The sequence below is a fragment of the Carcharodon carcharias genome, chromosome 18 (genome assembly GCF_017639515.1).
Source record: "Carcharodon carcharias isolate sCarCar2 chromosome 18, sCarCar2.pri, whole genome shotgun sequence".
NCBI classification, from domain to species: domain Eukaryota; kingdom Metazoa; phylum Chordata; class Chondrichthyes; order Lamniformes; family Lamnidae; genus Carcharodon; species Carcharodon carcharias.
Genome location: NC_054484.1, coordinates 64,906,655 through 64,921,626, shown reverse-complemented (window position 1 = coordinate 64,921,626; position 14,972 = coordinate 64,906,655). Strand labels below are relative to the sequence as shown.

Sequence of the window (14,972 nt, the reverse complement as noted above, 5' to 3'; positions counted from 1 at the left end):
AACTCCTAAAACCTGTTCCTTTGAACAAGCGGGATACAATTTGTATTGAATTGTCACCTTCTGTGTCCTTAGCAGTAATAAGAATAGATTACTAATCTTTATATATCCACTAAATAAAACTCACCTGTGATATTATGGTGTTTGTGAATATCATATTTTGAATAATAATAAATAAAATTTGTATCAAAAATCTTAACTTTGGCACTTGAAGGTTACTTTGTCCTAGTTTAAGGTTAAGGCTAATTTACCTTTGATGCTATTTCAATATTTGCAAACATTGCTCCTTTTTCATGTGCAACTTCTGCTTTGTCTTTGCAGAAAATGGAATACATGCTACACATGTAACCAGCATCCTGGGGAACAAGATCAATTTAAACTGTTTCATTAATCAGTCCTCTAAAGAAATTAGACTGGTCAAATGGAGTCGATCAACAGTGAATGCAACCCAAGACATTGCATCCTACAGTGTTGATTATGGGTTGCATAAATCCTCCAAAGATGACAGACTAACAGTTTCATCTTGTAATACAACTTGTCTTCAGATACAGCCTGTAGACCTGACAGATGAAGGAAATTATACATGTGAAATTATAGCTTTCAGAGGAATTTTTCGAGTCCGCTTTTCTTTGTTTGTGATAGGTAAGATTACTATCAAACTCTCCTCAGAACTAGTGAAACCCTCTTTCTGGCAAGCTTCAAATTTATCACTTAAAGTTACAAAGCTTTGTGTATTGATTTAAATATATATTAAAAGTACTTTTGCATTGGAAGGATATTATTAATGATTTGAAGATATTTAAATGGTTTAAGATTGAGACTAAAGACTCCTGTAATACGCAAGAGCACAAGAATTAGGAGCAGGATTAGGCCATTCTGCCCTGCAAGCCTGCTCTGCCATCAGGGCTGACCTGTGGCCTCAACTCTACTTTCCTGTCTACCCCCTATAACCATTGACTCCCTTGTTAATCAAGAACCTATCTAATTAAGCTTTAAAAATATTCAATGACACTGCCTCCACTGGTCTCTAGGGACGAGAAATTCACAGACTAACAAATCTCTGAGAGAAAAAAAAAATCTGTCTTAAATGGGAGAGCCCTTATTTTAAATCAGTGTCCCCTAGTTCCCACAAGGGGAAAAACCCTTTCAGCATCCACCCTGTCAATCCCCCTCAGGATCTTATATGTTTCAATAAAATCACCTTTCATTCATCTAAACGCCAACAGATGCAGGCCTAACCTATCCAATCTTTCCTTATAAAATAACCCTTCATCCCAGGGATTAGTCATGTGAATGTTCTCTGAACTTCTTCTAAAGCAATAATATCCTTTCTTAAGTAAGGAGACCAAAACTGTACATAGTGTTCCAGATGCAAGACAGGATTTTCATCCTTGAGGAGGGTAGCGGGATTCAGGAGAATTCTCAACTTGGCCTGCCCACCTCAGAGGAAAGTGCCCGGAAAGGCGGGATATTCATTGCTGGGGATGAGTGCAGGTTGGAGTCAGGCCAGCTGACCCGGGAGGAAATTCAGAGTCAGCCACAGGGGCTGCTGGATGAGGAAGTGGGCTGTTTAAAAGGCCCGCCTCAGCACTGTGTTAGAATAAAAACTTGAAGGCCCTCCAACCCTCACCCCTCACAGTGTTAATGCCCCCACACACTCCCCATGCCCCATCCATGCCATCTCATACCCCCACCTCACACCCCAGTGCCCAATGTCAAGCTCTGCCCTTCTACCCAACCCCCATGCCCCTTCATTCTCCTACTGCCAAGTATGCCCCTCCACCCACCCCTCCAGGGCCCCTCATATCCCCAATACCAAGCTCTTCCCTTCCACCCAACCCCCATGGCCCCTCATTATGTATGCTTAGCTGAGAGCTCAGAAAACCATTACTTCTGTTGAAACAGTTGTAAGCCAGAGAAAACATTGCTTGATTGGCAGCTCAGGCTTTCTGATGTCTGTGGTCAATTTCATACTGTTTACTTGCACATGATTAAGTGGTTTCAAATGGTTGCAGTTTTTGTTATTGATATTTTAAAGTTTTATTACCTTCTAGTGAAATGTTTTTTTTAAAGTAGAAAGATGTGAATAAATTATTTTTATAAAGCTTTCTTTTAACACAACCCCCTATCATTATGGGCTTCATTGGTTCTATACAGTGTATAGTGGGTCATTGGGCATGGAAATGCCATAGCTTGGCATTGAGGGCATGAGAGACCTTAAAGGGTTATGGGGAGTGGATGGGGTGAGACTTGGCAAAGAGGCTTGAAAGTGAACTTTTGAAATTACTTTTGAAAAGGACCGCTCATGCAGACTAGTGTTCACAACTCCCCTGGGGGACCATGAACCACGACTCTTTAAAGGCCTGAAGCAACTCCATGAAAATTGCAGTGGTATAGGAGGCGCCTATCTCCACAATGGAACCAACCAGGTCAGGAGTGCTGGATGTGGGCTTTTGACAAGAACCAGGATATACTCTTTAAAGGCATTCAAAAAAATCAGACAGCCTGCGAATGCAGTCAGGAATCCCGGAATCAGGACTTGTCTGCCATTTTTGAAGGGCTCCCATGTTATCCCGGCTCAGTGAACATCCAAGGCCACGTACAGCTGTTGCATCACTTCTTTTCTTTTATACTCGCTTACCCTTGTGATAAATGACAACATTCCACTTGCCTTTCTAATTACTTGCTGTATCTGCATACTAACTTCTTGTGATTTATGTACCGGGACACCCAGATTCCCCTGTACTGAAGAGCTCTGCAGTCTCGCTCTCCATTTAAGTAACCTACTGCTTTTTTATTCTTACTACCAAAGTGGACAAGTTCACATTTCCCTTCATAGTACTGCATCTGCCAAAATTTTGCCCACTCTCTTAACCTAATCCAAATCCCCCTATGGACTCTTTAGGCTTCATTTTCATCTTCAAGGCAGGAAGTTTCCTGGCTCAATTTGCCTGCCTTGGGGGGAAAGTGCCTGCAAAGGTGGGATTTTCATTCTGGGAAGGGCAGGTGCTAACTGGAGTTAGGCTCACCATCCCCAGAAAGAGTTTGGAGGCAGCTACTGGGGTTGCCAAGTGTTGAGGTGGGATGTTTAAAAGGCCTGCCTTGGTGTTCTGGGACTTTGTCACTGTTACAATAAAAGCAATTAAAAAAGAACAGCCTCTAGCTCCTACCCCCTCACCCTTTCACCCCTCAGACACACCCCAAGTCCCGTGCATGCCAAGCCATGCCACCTCATGCCCCCACCCACCCTAAGGCTCCTCATACCCTTCATACCAACTAATGACACTCCATGCCCATGCCTATTTACTGTATAGAACTGGTGACCACTGTTGTAACAATGGCATGTGTGAAAACACCCTTAAAAATTAATCATTCATAAAAAATGCTTTTGCTACAGCCCCAAAGAAGTGTTAATCATCCGGACTCTTTAAAATATCAGTTACAGAAGCTGCAAGCACTTGAACCCCCTTTATCATGAGTAAATAAGCATTGTGTAATTGACAGAATAGGTCTGAGCGAAAGGGCTATCAATCAAACAATGCTTTCCCCTGGGGGACAGCTGTGTCAACAGAGTAATGGATGTCAGGGTTTGACTCTTCACAACTTCCTCTCCTACCTATCTTTATGTCATCAGCAGATGTGGCAACCTAACATTCAGTCCCTCTATCCAAGTAATTGATATAGATTGTTGTGGTCCCAGCACTCGCCCCTAGTTTTCCAATCCATAATGACCCATTTATCCCTACTCTGTGTTACCTGTTAGCTAACCAATCCTCTATCCAAGCCAATATGATACCCCTACACCAGTTGCTCTTCTTTTGTATAGTAACATTTGATGTGATATCTTATCAAATGCCTTTTGGAAATCCAAGTACACCACATCTACAGGTTCCCCTTCAGCTATGCTGTTTGTTACTTCCTCAAAGAACTCTAATAACTTAATCAAAATGATATTGACTCTGCCAGTTTGCATTAAGATTTTCTAAGACCCCTGCTATATCCCCCTTAATAATTTATTCTAGTATTTTCCTTATCACAGATGTTAGGCTAACTGACCTGTATTTTCCTTCTTTCTATCTCCCTCCTTTCTTGAATAGAGGGGTTACATTTGTTATTTTCCAATCTAACCTTTCTAGGAACTACAGAATTTTGGGAAATTACAACCAATGCATCTATTATCTCAACAGCCACTACTTTTCACACCCTGTGGTGCAGGTCTGGGGACTTTCCAGCTTTTAGTTTTAATAGTTTTCTCAGTACCTTTCCCCTGATGATTGTAATTGTTTTAAGTTCTTCCTTCCTTTTCACCCCTTGATTTACAAGTATTTCTGGGATGTCACCTGTGTCTCCTATAGCGAAGACTGACATAAAATATATTTTCAAAGCTTCTACCATTTACTTATTTTCCATTATTAATTGCCAAGACACAATCTCCATAGGACTAACACTCAATTTAGTTATTCTGATCCTTTTTAAATACTTGTAGAAGCTCTTACTATCTGTTTTTATATTTCTAGCTAGCTTTCAATCATACTCTCATTTCTCCCTCCTTATTAATTTATCACCATTCTTTTTCTTTCAAACTGATACTATCCTTAACTTTCTTAGTTAGCCATGGATGGTATGTCCTTTCCCTACAGTCTTTCTTTCTCACTGGAATGTATCTTTGTTGAGTGTTATGAAATATCTCCTTCATTGGTGGCATTGCATCTCTACCCTTTAATGTCATTTCCCAGTTCGCTTTAGCCAGCCCTATCTGCATACCTTTGTTTATTTATTTGCCTTTATTTAAGTTTAAAACACTAATCCTGGACCCACACGTCTCACCTCGAACTGAGTACAAAATTCAGTCATGTTATGTTCACTACTACCTACAGGCTCCTTTACTATGAGGTAATTAATTAATCCCGTCTCATTGCCCATCACCATGTCTAGAATAGACTGCCCTCTGGTTGGCTTTAGAAAGTGTTGCTATAAGAAAATGTCCCTAAGACGTTATATAAACTCATCTTCCAGACCAGCTTTGCCAATCTGATTTGTCCAATCTATATATATATATATATATATATCACCATGATTATTGCAGTACTTCCCTTACAAGCCCCCATTATTTCTTTCTGTAGATTCTATCCAATAGTGAAGCTACTGTTAGAGTGCCTATGAATTATTCCCACAAGTGACTTCTTACCTTTGCTATTTCTTATCTCTACCTAAACTGATTCTACATCTTGATCTTTAGAACTAAGGTCATCTCTCACTGTTGTGCTAATGTCATCCTTAATTAATAGACTGACCCTCCCAACGTCTCCTAGTTTTCTGTCCTTCTGGAATGTCAAGTACCCTTGAATATTCAGGCCCCAGCCTTGGTCACCTTGCAACCATGTTTTTGTAATGGCTATCAGGTCATACAAGTTTATTTCTATTCGTGCTGACAATTTATTTTTTTTTATGAATGCTATACACAAAAAATACGTACCACTATCTCTCACTATCCCAATACTGGTGCCAGTGCCCAATGAATCAAAACTCATTCTGCCCACACCTATCTTTATTTAGTTTTATAGTTATTCTAAGCTTTACATTATTATTAAAGTTATATTAATGTTTACTTTATACTGCATTTTTGAGTGAAGATGCAAAATAATGTATTTGATGTACCAGTGCTAGAAGTACACAACAGTTCCAATAATGAGATGGCAGATACCTGACATACACTGACATTTCAGCGGACAGTAATTTAATTCTCCCATCATGTAATGAGATAGGAATAGCCCCTATTGTGCATCTTTATAAAACTAACACTTTTAAGGAACCCTTTCCCATGAAGAAAGAAAAGAAAGATTTGCATTTATACCCCTTTCACAGCTACAGATGTCCCAAATGCTTTGCAGCCAATGAATTACTTTATGTGTGAGGTTGTAATCTAGAACCATTCCCTACTCTCTGTCAGACCACAGGAGGAGTGGGACTAACTGAGTTGTTCTTGCAGAGAGGTGGCACAGACACAGTGGGCTGAATGGCCTCCTTCTATGCTGTAACCATTCAATGGGCAGAATTTTGACCTCGGTGGGTGGGCTTGACGGGGGCAAGTGGGAAGCCGACAGCCGCCCACGATGAGGACCAGAAGGTGATTAAGTCCTGCCCAGTGTGAAGGACAGCTGGGGAAGCTCTGAGAAGGGGCACCCGGGGGCATGTTGTCAGCCAGGTCCAATGGTGACCTAGGGTCAAATTCAAAAGCAGCCTGCATCGGAGTTGCAGCAGTGACATGGCTCGATCTATGAAAGAGAACAGGTGCAGGAGGTGAGGTTGGCGGGGCAGCTGGCCCCGTATTTCTCCAATGAGTACCACGATGCCCTCCTGGAGGAGGTGGCTGCCAGGAGGGACACCCTTGCCCCAGAGACAGGAGGAGGAGGAGGACACCGCACCTCACCAAGAAGCCATGGAAGGAGGTAGCATGCCGGTTGAGTGTCCACGATGTGGTGAGGCGCACATGCGTGCAGTGCTGGAAACGCTTCAATGACCGGCTATGCTCAGGAAGGGTGAGTACTGTGTTGGCGTGGGTCAGGGTGAAGAACAATTAAGGACTGGCGATCCTCCCCTAGAGTTCAGAGGTGCTAGAGTCTGAGAGGTACCTGTCAATGATGCCGGAACTGGTCAAGGGGGTGAGCGGCGGCTTGGACTGAGTGCCTTGCTGGGTTGAGGGCCATGAATTGGATGTGGCATGCAAGGAACTCCTCAGGTGGCGTTGGCAAGGCTGCAATGGTGCTGCAAGTAGAGAGTGGATTAATCAATGCTTCTCTGTTCTTTCAGTAGAAGACTTCCCATAACAATATTGAGAGGTTGCAGACTGGTGAGGGACCCCCACACCTCCTCATCCTCTTCCAGTATGAACAGGAAGCTCTGGAGCTCGAGGGGCAGCATGCACCCTGATCAACTGGCCATGGTGAGACTGAGGTGTCAGGCGAAGGTAAGAGTGCAGTGCACGGAGGTGAGAATTTTGGACAGAGCAACCATTCTACTGTAGTCTCTTCATTGATGTGAGCCTCGAATCTGGGGTCCCCATTGATAATCGAAAGATGAGGGCACCATGATGCAGGTCTCCATTGTTTTACCGGGATGCCTGGCATGCACAGTGACAGTTTGATGACTTTCACTAATGACATGTTCCTCTTCTCCCTTTTAGGTTCACCAGCAGGTGTTCGCACTGAGGACCCAGAAGGGCCACCCATGACCCTGGAGGACCACCACGCTCAGCACACACCTATGTCACACTCAGTCCGTCCAGCAGGTACCAGCGCAGATACCAGCGCCTCGGTGGGCATTAGATCGCTGTCTAGTATCTCAGTGCACAGCAGTGAGGGCACTTCACACTCTCTTGAGGTGCAAGCAGAGGCAGAGAGTGCCCAGGGCACTGGCAGTTGGAGGACTGCTGGAGACCAGGACAATGCTCAGCTGATGGCTGATGATGGGCCTCTGGAGCTATCCATTAGGCAGCAGATGTTGGAAGTCCAGTGGAGTGTACAGGAGGATCTGGCGGAGATACATGAGGGAATGCGTGCCATAGTCTCCATTCTGGAGGAGTCCCTGCAGACCATGAACACTGCATTGACTTTCATGGCCACGCGCAATGCCTCATCCATGGAGAGAGTGATGACTCTCATGGAGAGGCTGCTCCAGGAACACAATCAGTGTCCCTGGGGATGTACTCAGACCTGCAAGCCCACGCACAAGTAATGACCTCAGGTGGTCATTGGCATGGATGGGGCACCCAGTATCCCACACACTATCTGCACGTTCATGGAGTGAAATCCCTTCCTGTTGACAAAGACACCCGCTGGTGCCTTGATGCCAACATGTGCAGTTGATGCACCCTGGATGCAGGGGGACCCAGCAATTGCTGCGAAGCCTCTGGCTCGCTCAGCCTGGCTGGCCTCGTCCATGTGGAAATGAATGAATATCAATGCACACCTGAAACAGAGCGTCTGTCACCAGTTTGACGCAACTGCGGACAGCTGATTGGGAGACTCCACACAGATCCCCCACCTAGCCCAGGAAAAAGCCAGGGCATGGAAGTTGAGGGCCACAGTGACATTCAGCACCACTGGCATAGGGTGTCCACCCACACAATCAGAGCTAATTTCAGGCCGGGTCCTCTAACAAATGGAGTTAATGGTCTCTCTGGAGAGATGGAGCCTCCTTCGGCATTGCACCTCGGACATACTAAGTTAGCCGCATCACTGCCTGTAAACCATGGCAGTGGGATAGTGCCATCTTCTACAGACCCTTCCGCCTTGGATTTCCTTCTGGCCCTGGCCCCCACTGTGCCGGCACCCTCTCCTCCCACAGGTCGCTCCCCTGGAAGCTGCACTGGGGCACCTGGCCTCCTATACCTTCCGCCCCTCTCTTCATCTTCAGAGTAGGTATCTCCAGCAGAGATCACAATCCCTATTGCCGGGGTTATGGAAGGCTATCTGATACCTGGAAGGGCTCACACAATGTGAATCTCCAGGGGCCTGGCGGACAGCAATGAGTCCTGAAATGAAGCCCAGAAATGATCAGAATGCAGCTCTGAAGCAAGATAAAACTGTCCAGTTCAAATAAGCAACCAGCAGCACATGATCTCCAAAACTCCTCATTTGCTCACATTGACAATGCTGCTGACCCTTCTTATCCCGCCTGTAGATGAGCTTTTGCAAATTGTGGCCTGCCGGCCTGTCCGTTTTTCCCATGCGACGCCCAAAAAAATCGCACCGAGTACATAAAATCATTGACAATTAGTGTGTCAAAGGCCTTAACTGGATTCTTAATTAATGGCAGGCGTGCCGCCATCGCCTGCGCGCAAAATATCATGAGAGTGTATGTTGACGTCATGATGCTCAGCCGATGTCAACATGCGTTATTTTATGCTCGAGTGGTTCAGGCGCACACCCACCCGCCAAATGAAAAATTCTGTCCTATGATTCTATAATTCAATTCAGGTAGGTTCTTGGTGTTAAAGTATTTTATTGTTATTACCTTTTTTCCTGACAACTGATCTTTTCTGCAATGTTTTCGTGTTGATGGGCAAAAGGAGTTATTGAAACATGTCAGAACTTTCCTGATAGCAACTTAAAGCTCTATTGCAAATTTGTCAGGAATGATGCATGTCAGGTGAATTCTTCAAGTGAGACCAAATCAAGTGCAATGGTTGAGAGAGGAGGTGAAGAGGAAAATAAGACTGACCAAGAGACAGTCTGAGAATAGAATGGGAACTCCAAATTCTTCTACCAGCATGTAACTAGTAAGCAAAAGTTAAGAGGTGGAGTGGGTCCTATTAAGGACAAACCACAGAGCAAGGCTAGAATACTTAATGAACTCTTTGTATTGGTGTTTACTAAGGAAGGGGAATCTGTCAAAAAATTGGTAGAAACAGAGATAATGGAGGCAATGGATAATGTGAAAATTGAAAAGGAGGAGGTACTGGAGAGGCTGACTATGCTTAGGGTAGATAAGTCACCTGGTCCGGATGGCTTGCAACCCAGCTTGCTAAAGGAAGTTGGGGTGGAGATAACAGAAGGGCTGACCTAAATCTTTCAATTTTCCCTAGATATGCGGAAGGTGCCAGATGATTTGAGAATAGTAAATATAACATCTCATTCAAGAAAGGGTGTAAGGACAGTCCCAGCAACTACAGGCCACTTAATCTGACATCAGTGGGGGGGTAATATTTTGAAATCCATTATAAGGGGAAAAAAATCAACAGGCACTTGGAGAGATTTAAATTAAATTGAAGAGAACCAGCATGGATTTGTAAAAGGCAGATTGAGTTTAACTAATCTAATTGATTTTTTCATAAAATAACCGAGCAGGTTGATGAAGGGAATGTGGTGTAAGTTGTCTATATGGATTTTAATAAAGCATTTGACTAAGTATCACATAAAAGGCTGATCAACAAAATTGAGGCTCATGGAATAGAATAGTCAGTACCCAATTGGATGGAAAATTGGCAAAACGATTGGTTTTTGGACTGTGGGATGATCGACAGTGGTTTTCTCCAAGAGTCAATGCTAGGACCACTTTTTTTTCTGCTTTTTATGAATGTCTTGAATCTTGGAATACTGAGTTAAATTTCAAAATTTGCCAATGCTACCAAACTTGAGAGGTGGCCAACAGTGAGAAAGGTATAAATCGCCTGCAACAGGACATAGATCAGCTAACAGAACGGGCAGACTAATGGCAGTTGGAATTTAATACGGAGAAGTGTGAGGTGATACATTTTGGCAGAAGAGGTGGGGATAGGCATTATGACTTAATGTCACAACTCTAAAGAATGCAGGAACAGAGGGAATTGAGGGTGGATGTGCATTAATTTTTGAAGATGGGAGAACATAATGAGAGAGTGGTTAGCAAAGTATGTGGAATCCAGGGCTTTATAAATAGAGGCATTGAACACAAAAGTAGAAGGTTATGTTGAATCTTTAGAAAGCTCTGGTTGGGTCCCAGCTGTTACATTGCATCCAGGTCTGGCCATCACACTTTAGGAAAATGTGAAGGTCTTTGAGAGAATGCAGAGATTTACCAGAATGGTTCCAGGGTTGGGGGGGTGTGGGGGTGGGGCTTTAATTACAAGGTTAGTTTGGGAAGGATGGGGTTGTTCTGCTTAGTGTAAGAGATGGAGGGAATATTTGATAGAGTTATACAAGATTGTGAAAAGCTTAGAGAAGGTAGATGTAATGGCTTGATGCACTGGACAGGTTTCTACTTGAAGCAGATAACTTTATTACAGAAACTTTTCAGAAGCTACATGCTTGAACCAGGTCCACGACAAAAAGCCACGCTTTCCCTCAAATTACCCCACACTTAGGGCTCATTGGTGAGAATCTCCAAGAACAATCACGTGACCCCTGATAGGCAGTAGGAAAGGCTATACCTTCAATCACTACATTTCCTTCCCCAATTTAGTTTTTTTACATTTTCAATTTACAAAGAACATTTTAATCCGCAATATATACATATATACAGGTCAGGTGATTAAAAATTAAGTCTCTGAGGTGGTTTTCTTATTTGGTTAGACCAGCGTAGCTCTACCACTTGAGGTTCTCCCACTGAATCGACATGCTCAGGAACTGCAGCATCAGGTACACCATTAGAAAATGGCAGTTCAGGTATACACCTGGATGTGCACTGTGAAGCTCTGTCAAGAGTGGCTCCTTTCCTTGCAAAGGGACAATGACACTTGATCCCCACAACAAGCTTCCATTTTGACAACTTAATTCTGTTCTTTTGGGCATGGAATGGTCTCATCTCTTCAGGCACTGGTGAATTCAACCAGCCTTGCAATACAAAGACTCGGACTTTCAACAAAATTGGATCTCTGTTTGTTCAATTTCTTATTTGCTTCACATACACAGGCAAAGAGTCCAAGAAATCCAGTGCAAGCACACCTATTTGTTGCACTGGAGCATGTACAATGCTATCTGACAACAGGAGATGACAGCGTACATCTGCATTTGCAAAATGCAAACCAGGACAGTGCATAAAGATATACTCATTCGCAGATAATATCAAAACCCAATGTTGAATTCTTGCTGAGGCTGCTGGCAGAATGGTTTTATCCTCACTGAATGAACACATTTATGGTTTATAGTCTGACAAAATGGTGAAATGTTGTCCATGTAGGTACTAGTGGAATTTCATCACTCAAAATATTACTGATAAACCTTCCTTTGCTAGTTGAGAATAACCCTTCTTGGCTGCAGAGGGGTTTCTGGAGTCATAGCCGATTGGCCTTTCAGTACCATCTTCCACCCTGTATGATAACACAACTCCCACACCATAAGGAGATGCATCACATGTTAATATTAATTCTTTTGATGGGTTATTATGTACCAGTAGACATGATGACTGTAATAGCTTCTTAACTTTCACAAAGGCTTCTTCTTTTTATGAATTCCATGACCAATGATGATTTTTTTTTAACAACAAGTGTAACAATGTTGACAAACCAACCATCTTCAGCTGCTTCATTAATGACCTTCCTTCCATCATAAGGTCAGAGGTGGGGATGTTCACTGATGATTGCACAATGTTCAGCACCATTCGTGACTCCTCAGATACTGAAGCAGTTCACGTCCAAATGCAGCAAGACCTGGACAATATCCAGACTTGGGCTGACAAGTGGCAAGTAACATTCATGCTACACAAGTGCCAGTCAATGACCATCTCCAACAAGAGAGAGTCTAATCATTGTCCCTTGACATTCAATGGCATTACCATCACTGAAACCCCCACTATCAACACTCTGGGGGTTACCATTGATCAGAAACTGAACTGGACTAACCACATAAATACTGTGGCTACAAGAGCAGGTCAGAGGTTAGGAATCCTGCTACGATTAACTCACCTCCTGACTCCCCAAAACCTGTCTACCATCTACAAGGCACAAGTCAGGAGTATAATGGGATATTCCCCACTTGCCTGGATGAATGCAGCTCCCACAACACTCAAAAAGCTTGACACCATCCAGGACAAAGTAGCCTGCTTGACTGGCACCACAGCCACAAACATTCACACTCTCCATTACTGACGCACAGTAGCAGCAGTGTGTACCATCTACAAGATGCACAGCAGGAATTCACCAAGATAGCACCTTCCAATCCCATGACCACTGCCATCTAGAAGGACAAGGGCAGCAGATAGATGATAACACTACCACCTGGAGGTTCCCCTCCAGGTTACTCACCATCCTGATTTGGAAATATATCACCGTTCCATCACTGTCGCTGGCTCAAAATCCTGGAACTCCCTTCCTAACAACACTGTGGGTGTACCTACATTACATGGACTGCAGTGATTTAAGAAGGCAGCTCACCACTATCTTCTTAAAGGCAACTGGAGATGGGCAATAAATGCTGGCCCAGCCAGCGAAGCCCACATTCCCTGAATGAATTTTTTTTTAAAAGTTTTGGCAAGAGGTGGCTATAATAACTGTTAATAACTCATGCCCAAAAAAGCTGTGTGTTCAGTTACACTGGACGGATATTGCGCCTCTTTGATTGCCCTAACTTTCTCTTCTACCAGATGCAACCCCATGTCATCACCTGGTGACCTAAGTAAGTAGCGCTTACTTACTGGCACTTGGAATGTACATTCCTCTTTCTTTAATGGAATACTGGCTTCCAAGAATCTACTTAACACCTCTTCCAGGTTGCCCAAATGTTCGGCTTCAGTTGACCCGATGATCAGAACATCATCTAGATATATTACTACCTGGGGCAGTCCTTGCAAAAATCTTTTCATGGTCCTTTGGTAGATTGCACATGCAGACAATACTCCACGTAGATTGATAAATGCCCTCATGTGTGTTGATGGTTATTACCCTGTAGACAACATCCATGTTGGTATGCATGGCTCATGTCCAGTTAGGTATAGGATTTGGTGGGAATTCTGTTGCAAGTAGCTCGCCTTGTGACTGCCCAAAGCCTGTCCACCATCTACAAGGCACAAGTCAGGAATGTCTGATGATGTCTGGATGAGTGCAGCTCCAACAATACTCAAAAAGTTTGACACCATCCAGGACAAAGCATTCTGATTGACTGGCAATCCATCCAACACCTTAAACATTCACTTCCTCCATAACTAACACACAGTGGCAGCAGTGTATACCATCTACAAGATGCATTGCAGCAACTCACCAAAGCTCCTTCTGCAGTACCTTCCAAACCCATGACCTCTACCACCTTGAAGGACAGGGGCAGCAAATGCATGGGTACACCACCACCTGTAAGTTCCCCTCCAAGCCATACACCATCTTGACTTGGAATTAAATTGCCGCTCATTCATGGTTCCTAGGTCAAATTCTTGAAACTCTCTTCCTAACAGCACTGTGGTTGAACTCCACTGTGGTTGAACCCATGGTGGAGTTTAAGAAGGCAACTCACCACCACCTTCTCAAGTTCAATTAAGGATGGGTAATAAATGCTGCCTAGCCAGCGATGCCCACACCCAATGAAAGCAGAAATTAAATATAATGGACATAGTTAAGAAAGGGAATTGTGAAAGAAGGCACATTGTGCTTCTGTTTGAGAATGATATTCTATGAATCTGGTATTTGTTATGACCCATCAGATAGACAAAATAAACAACATTACAATATGACAATGTGGAGACTGAAATTGCAAGTCGTCCGACCCAATTCCTTATCTAAGAATATTTGAAAGACTCCAGTATAAGCCTCCGCTATTTTCTCTCTGACTTCCATCAATATTCCAGGATGTATGTCATTAGGGCCTAGTACCTGTTCTACCTTGAGCTGTTTCAATAGTACTTCTTTATTGATAGTTATTTTTTTCTAATTGCTTCACTTCTCCCCTTGTAATCTTTCCTTACCATTACTGCACTCAGTGGGCAGAATTTTCTGCCAATCGGGCAGGTGGGCCTGACCCAATCTCTGGCGGGCGGGGAGCCAATCCCCGCCGGAGAAGCGGGCCCCGCCGCCATTTTATGTGGGCGGGCCAATTAAGGCCCACCCAGTGTGACGTCCGGCGGGAAGTGCTATGCACTCCCTGTGTGGGTGGGGGTGGATTCCCCAAAAGCGAGAGTGCGCTTTTTCGTGCATGGGCAAGAAAGAGTGCATATCTCCCTGAGGCTAAGTGCTGCCTCAGGGAGATCGCTGACACTTTTAAAAATATTAAAAGTAGAAAAAAAAATTCCTTAACATGTCCCCCTCATGTGACAATGTCACATGAGATGGGACATGTTCATAATTTACATAGTAACTTTATTAAACTTTTCTAAACCCTACATGAAACCTCATCCCGCCGATGGATGAGGTTTCATGTTTTTTCTAATTCCCGCCGGGGCTCCTGGCCTGCCCGCCAACCTTAAGGTTGGACGGGCAGGTCCTTTAATTGTATAATTGATCCCGCAGCTGATTCTGTGTCATTTTACGGGTGGGAGAGGGGGCTCTGCCCCCTGCTCGCTGATGGCAAAACTCT

At 43.8% G+C, this 14,972-nt stretch overlaps 1 protein-coding gene across 2 annotated transcripts in view; it reads left to right on the top strand.

Moving 5' to 3' along the window:
* The window catches only part of LOC121290849 (cell surface glycoprotein CD200 receptor 1-B-like), a 72,721-nt gene that overhangs the window by 16,683 nt on the left and 41,066 nt on the right, over positions 1 to 14,972 (top strand). For both annotated transcript variants that reach the window (XM_041211853.1, XM_041211852.1), the window contains exon 2: positions 319 to 639. In XM_041211853.1, the coding sequence (XP_041067787.1) occupies positions 319 to 639 (321 nt within the window). The remainder of the gene's footprint in view (positions 1 to 318; positions 640 to 14,972) is intronic.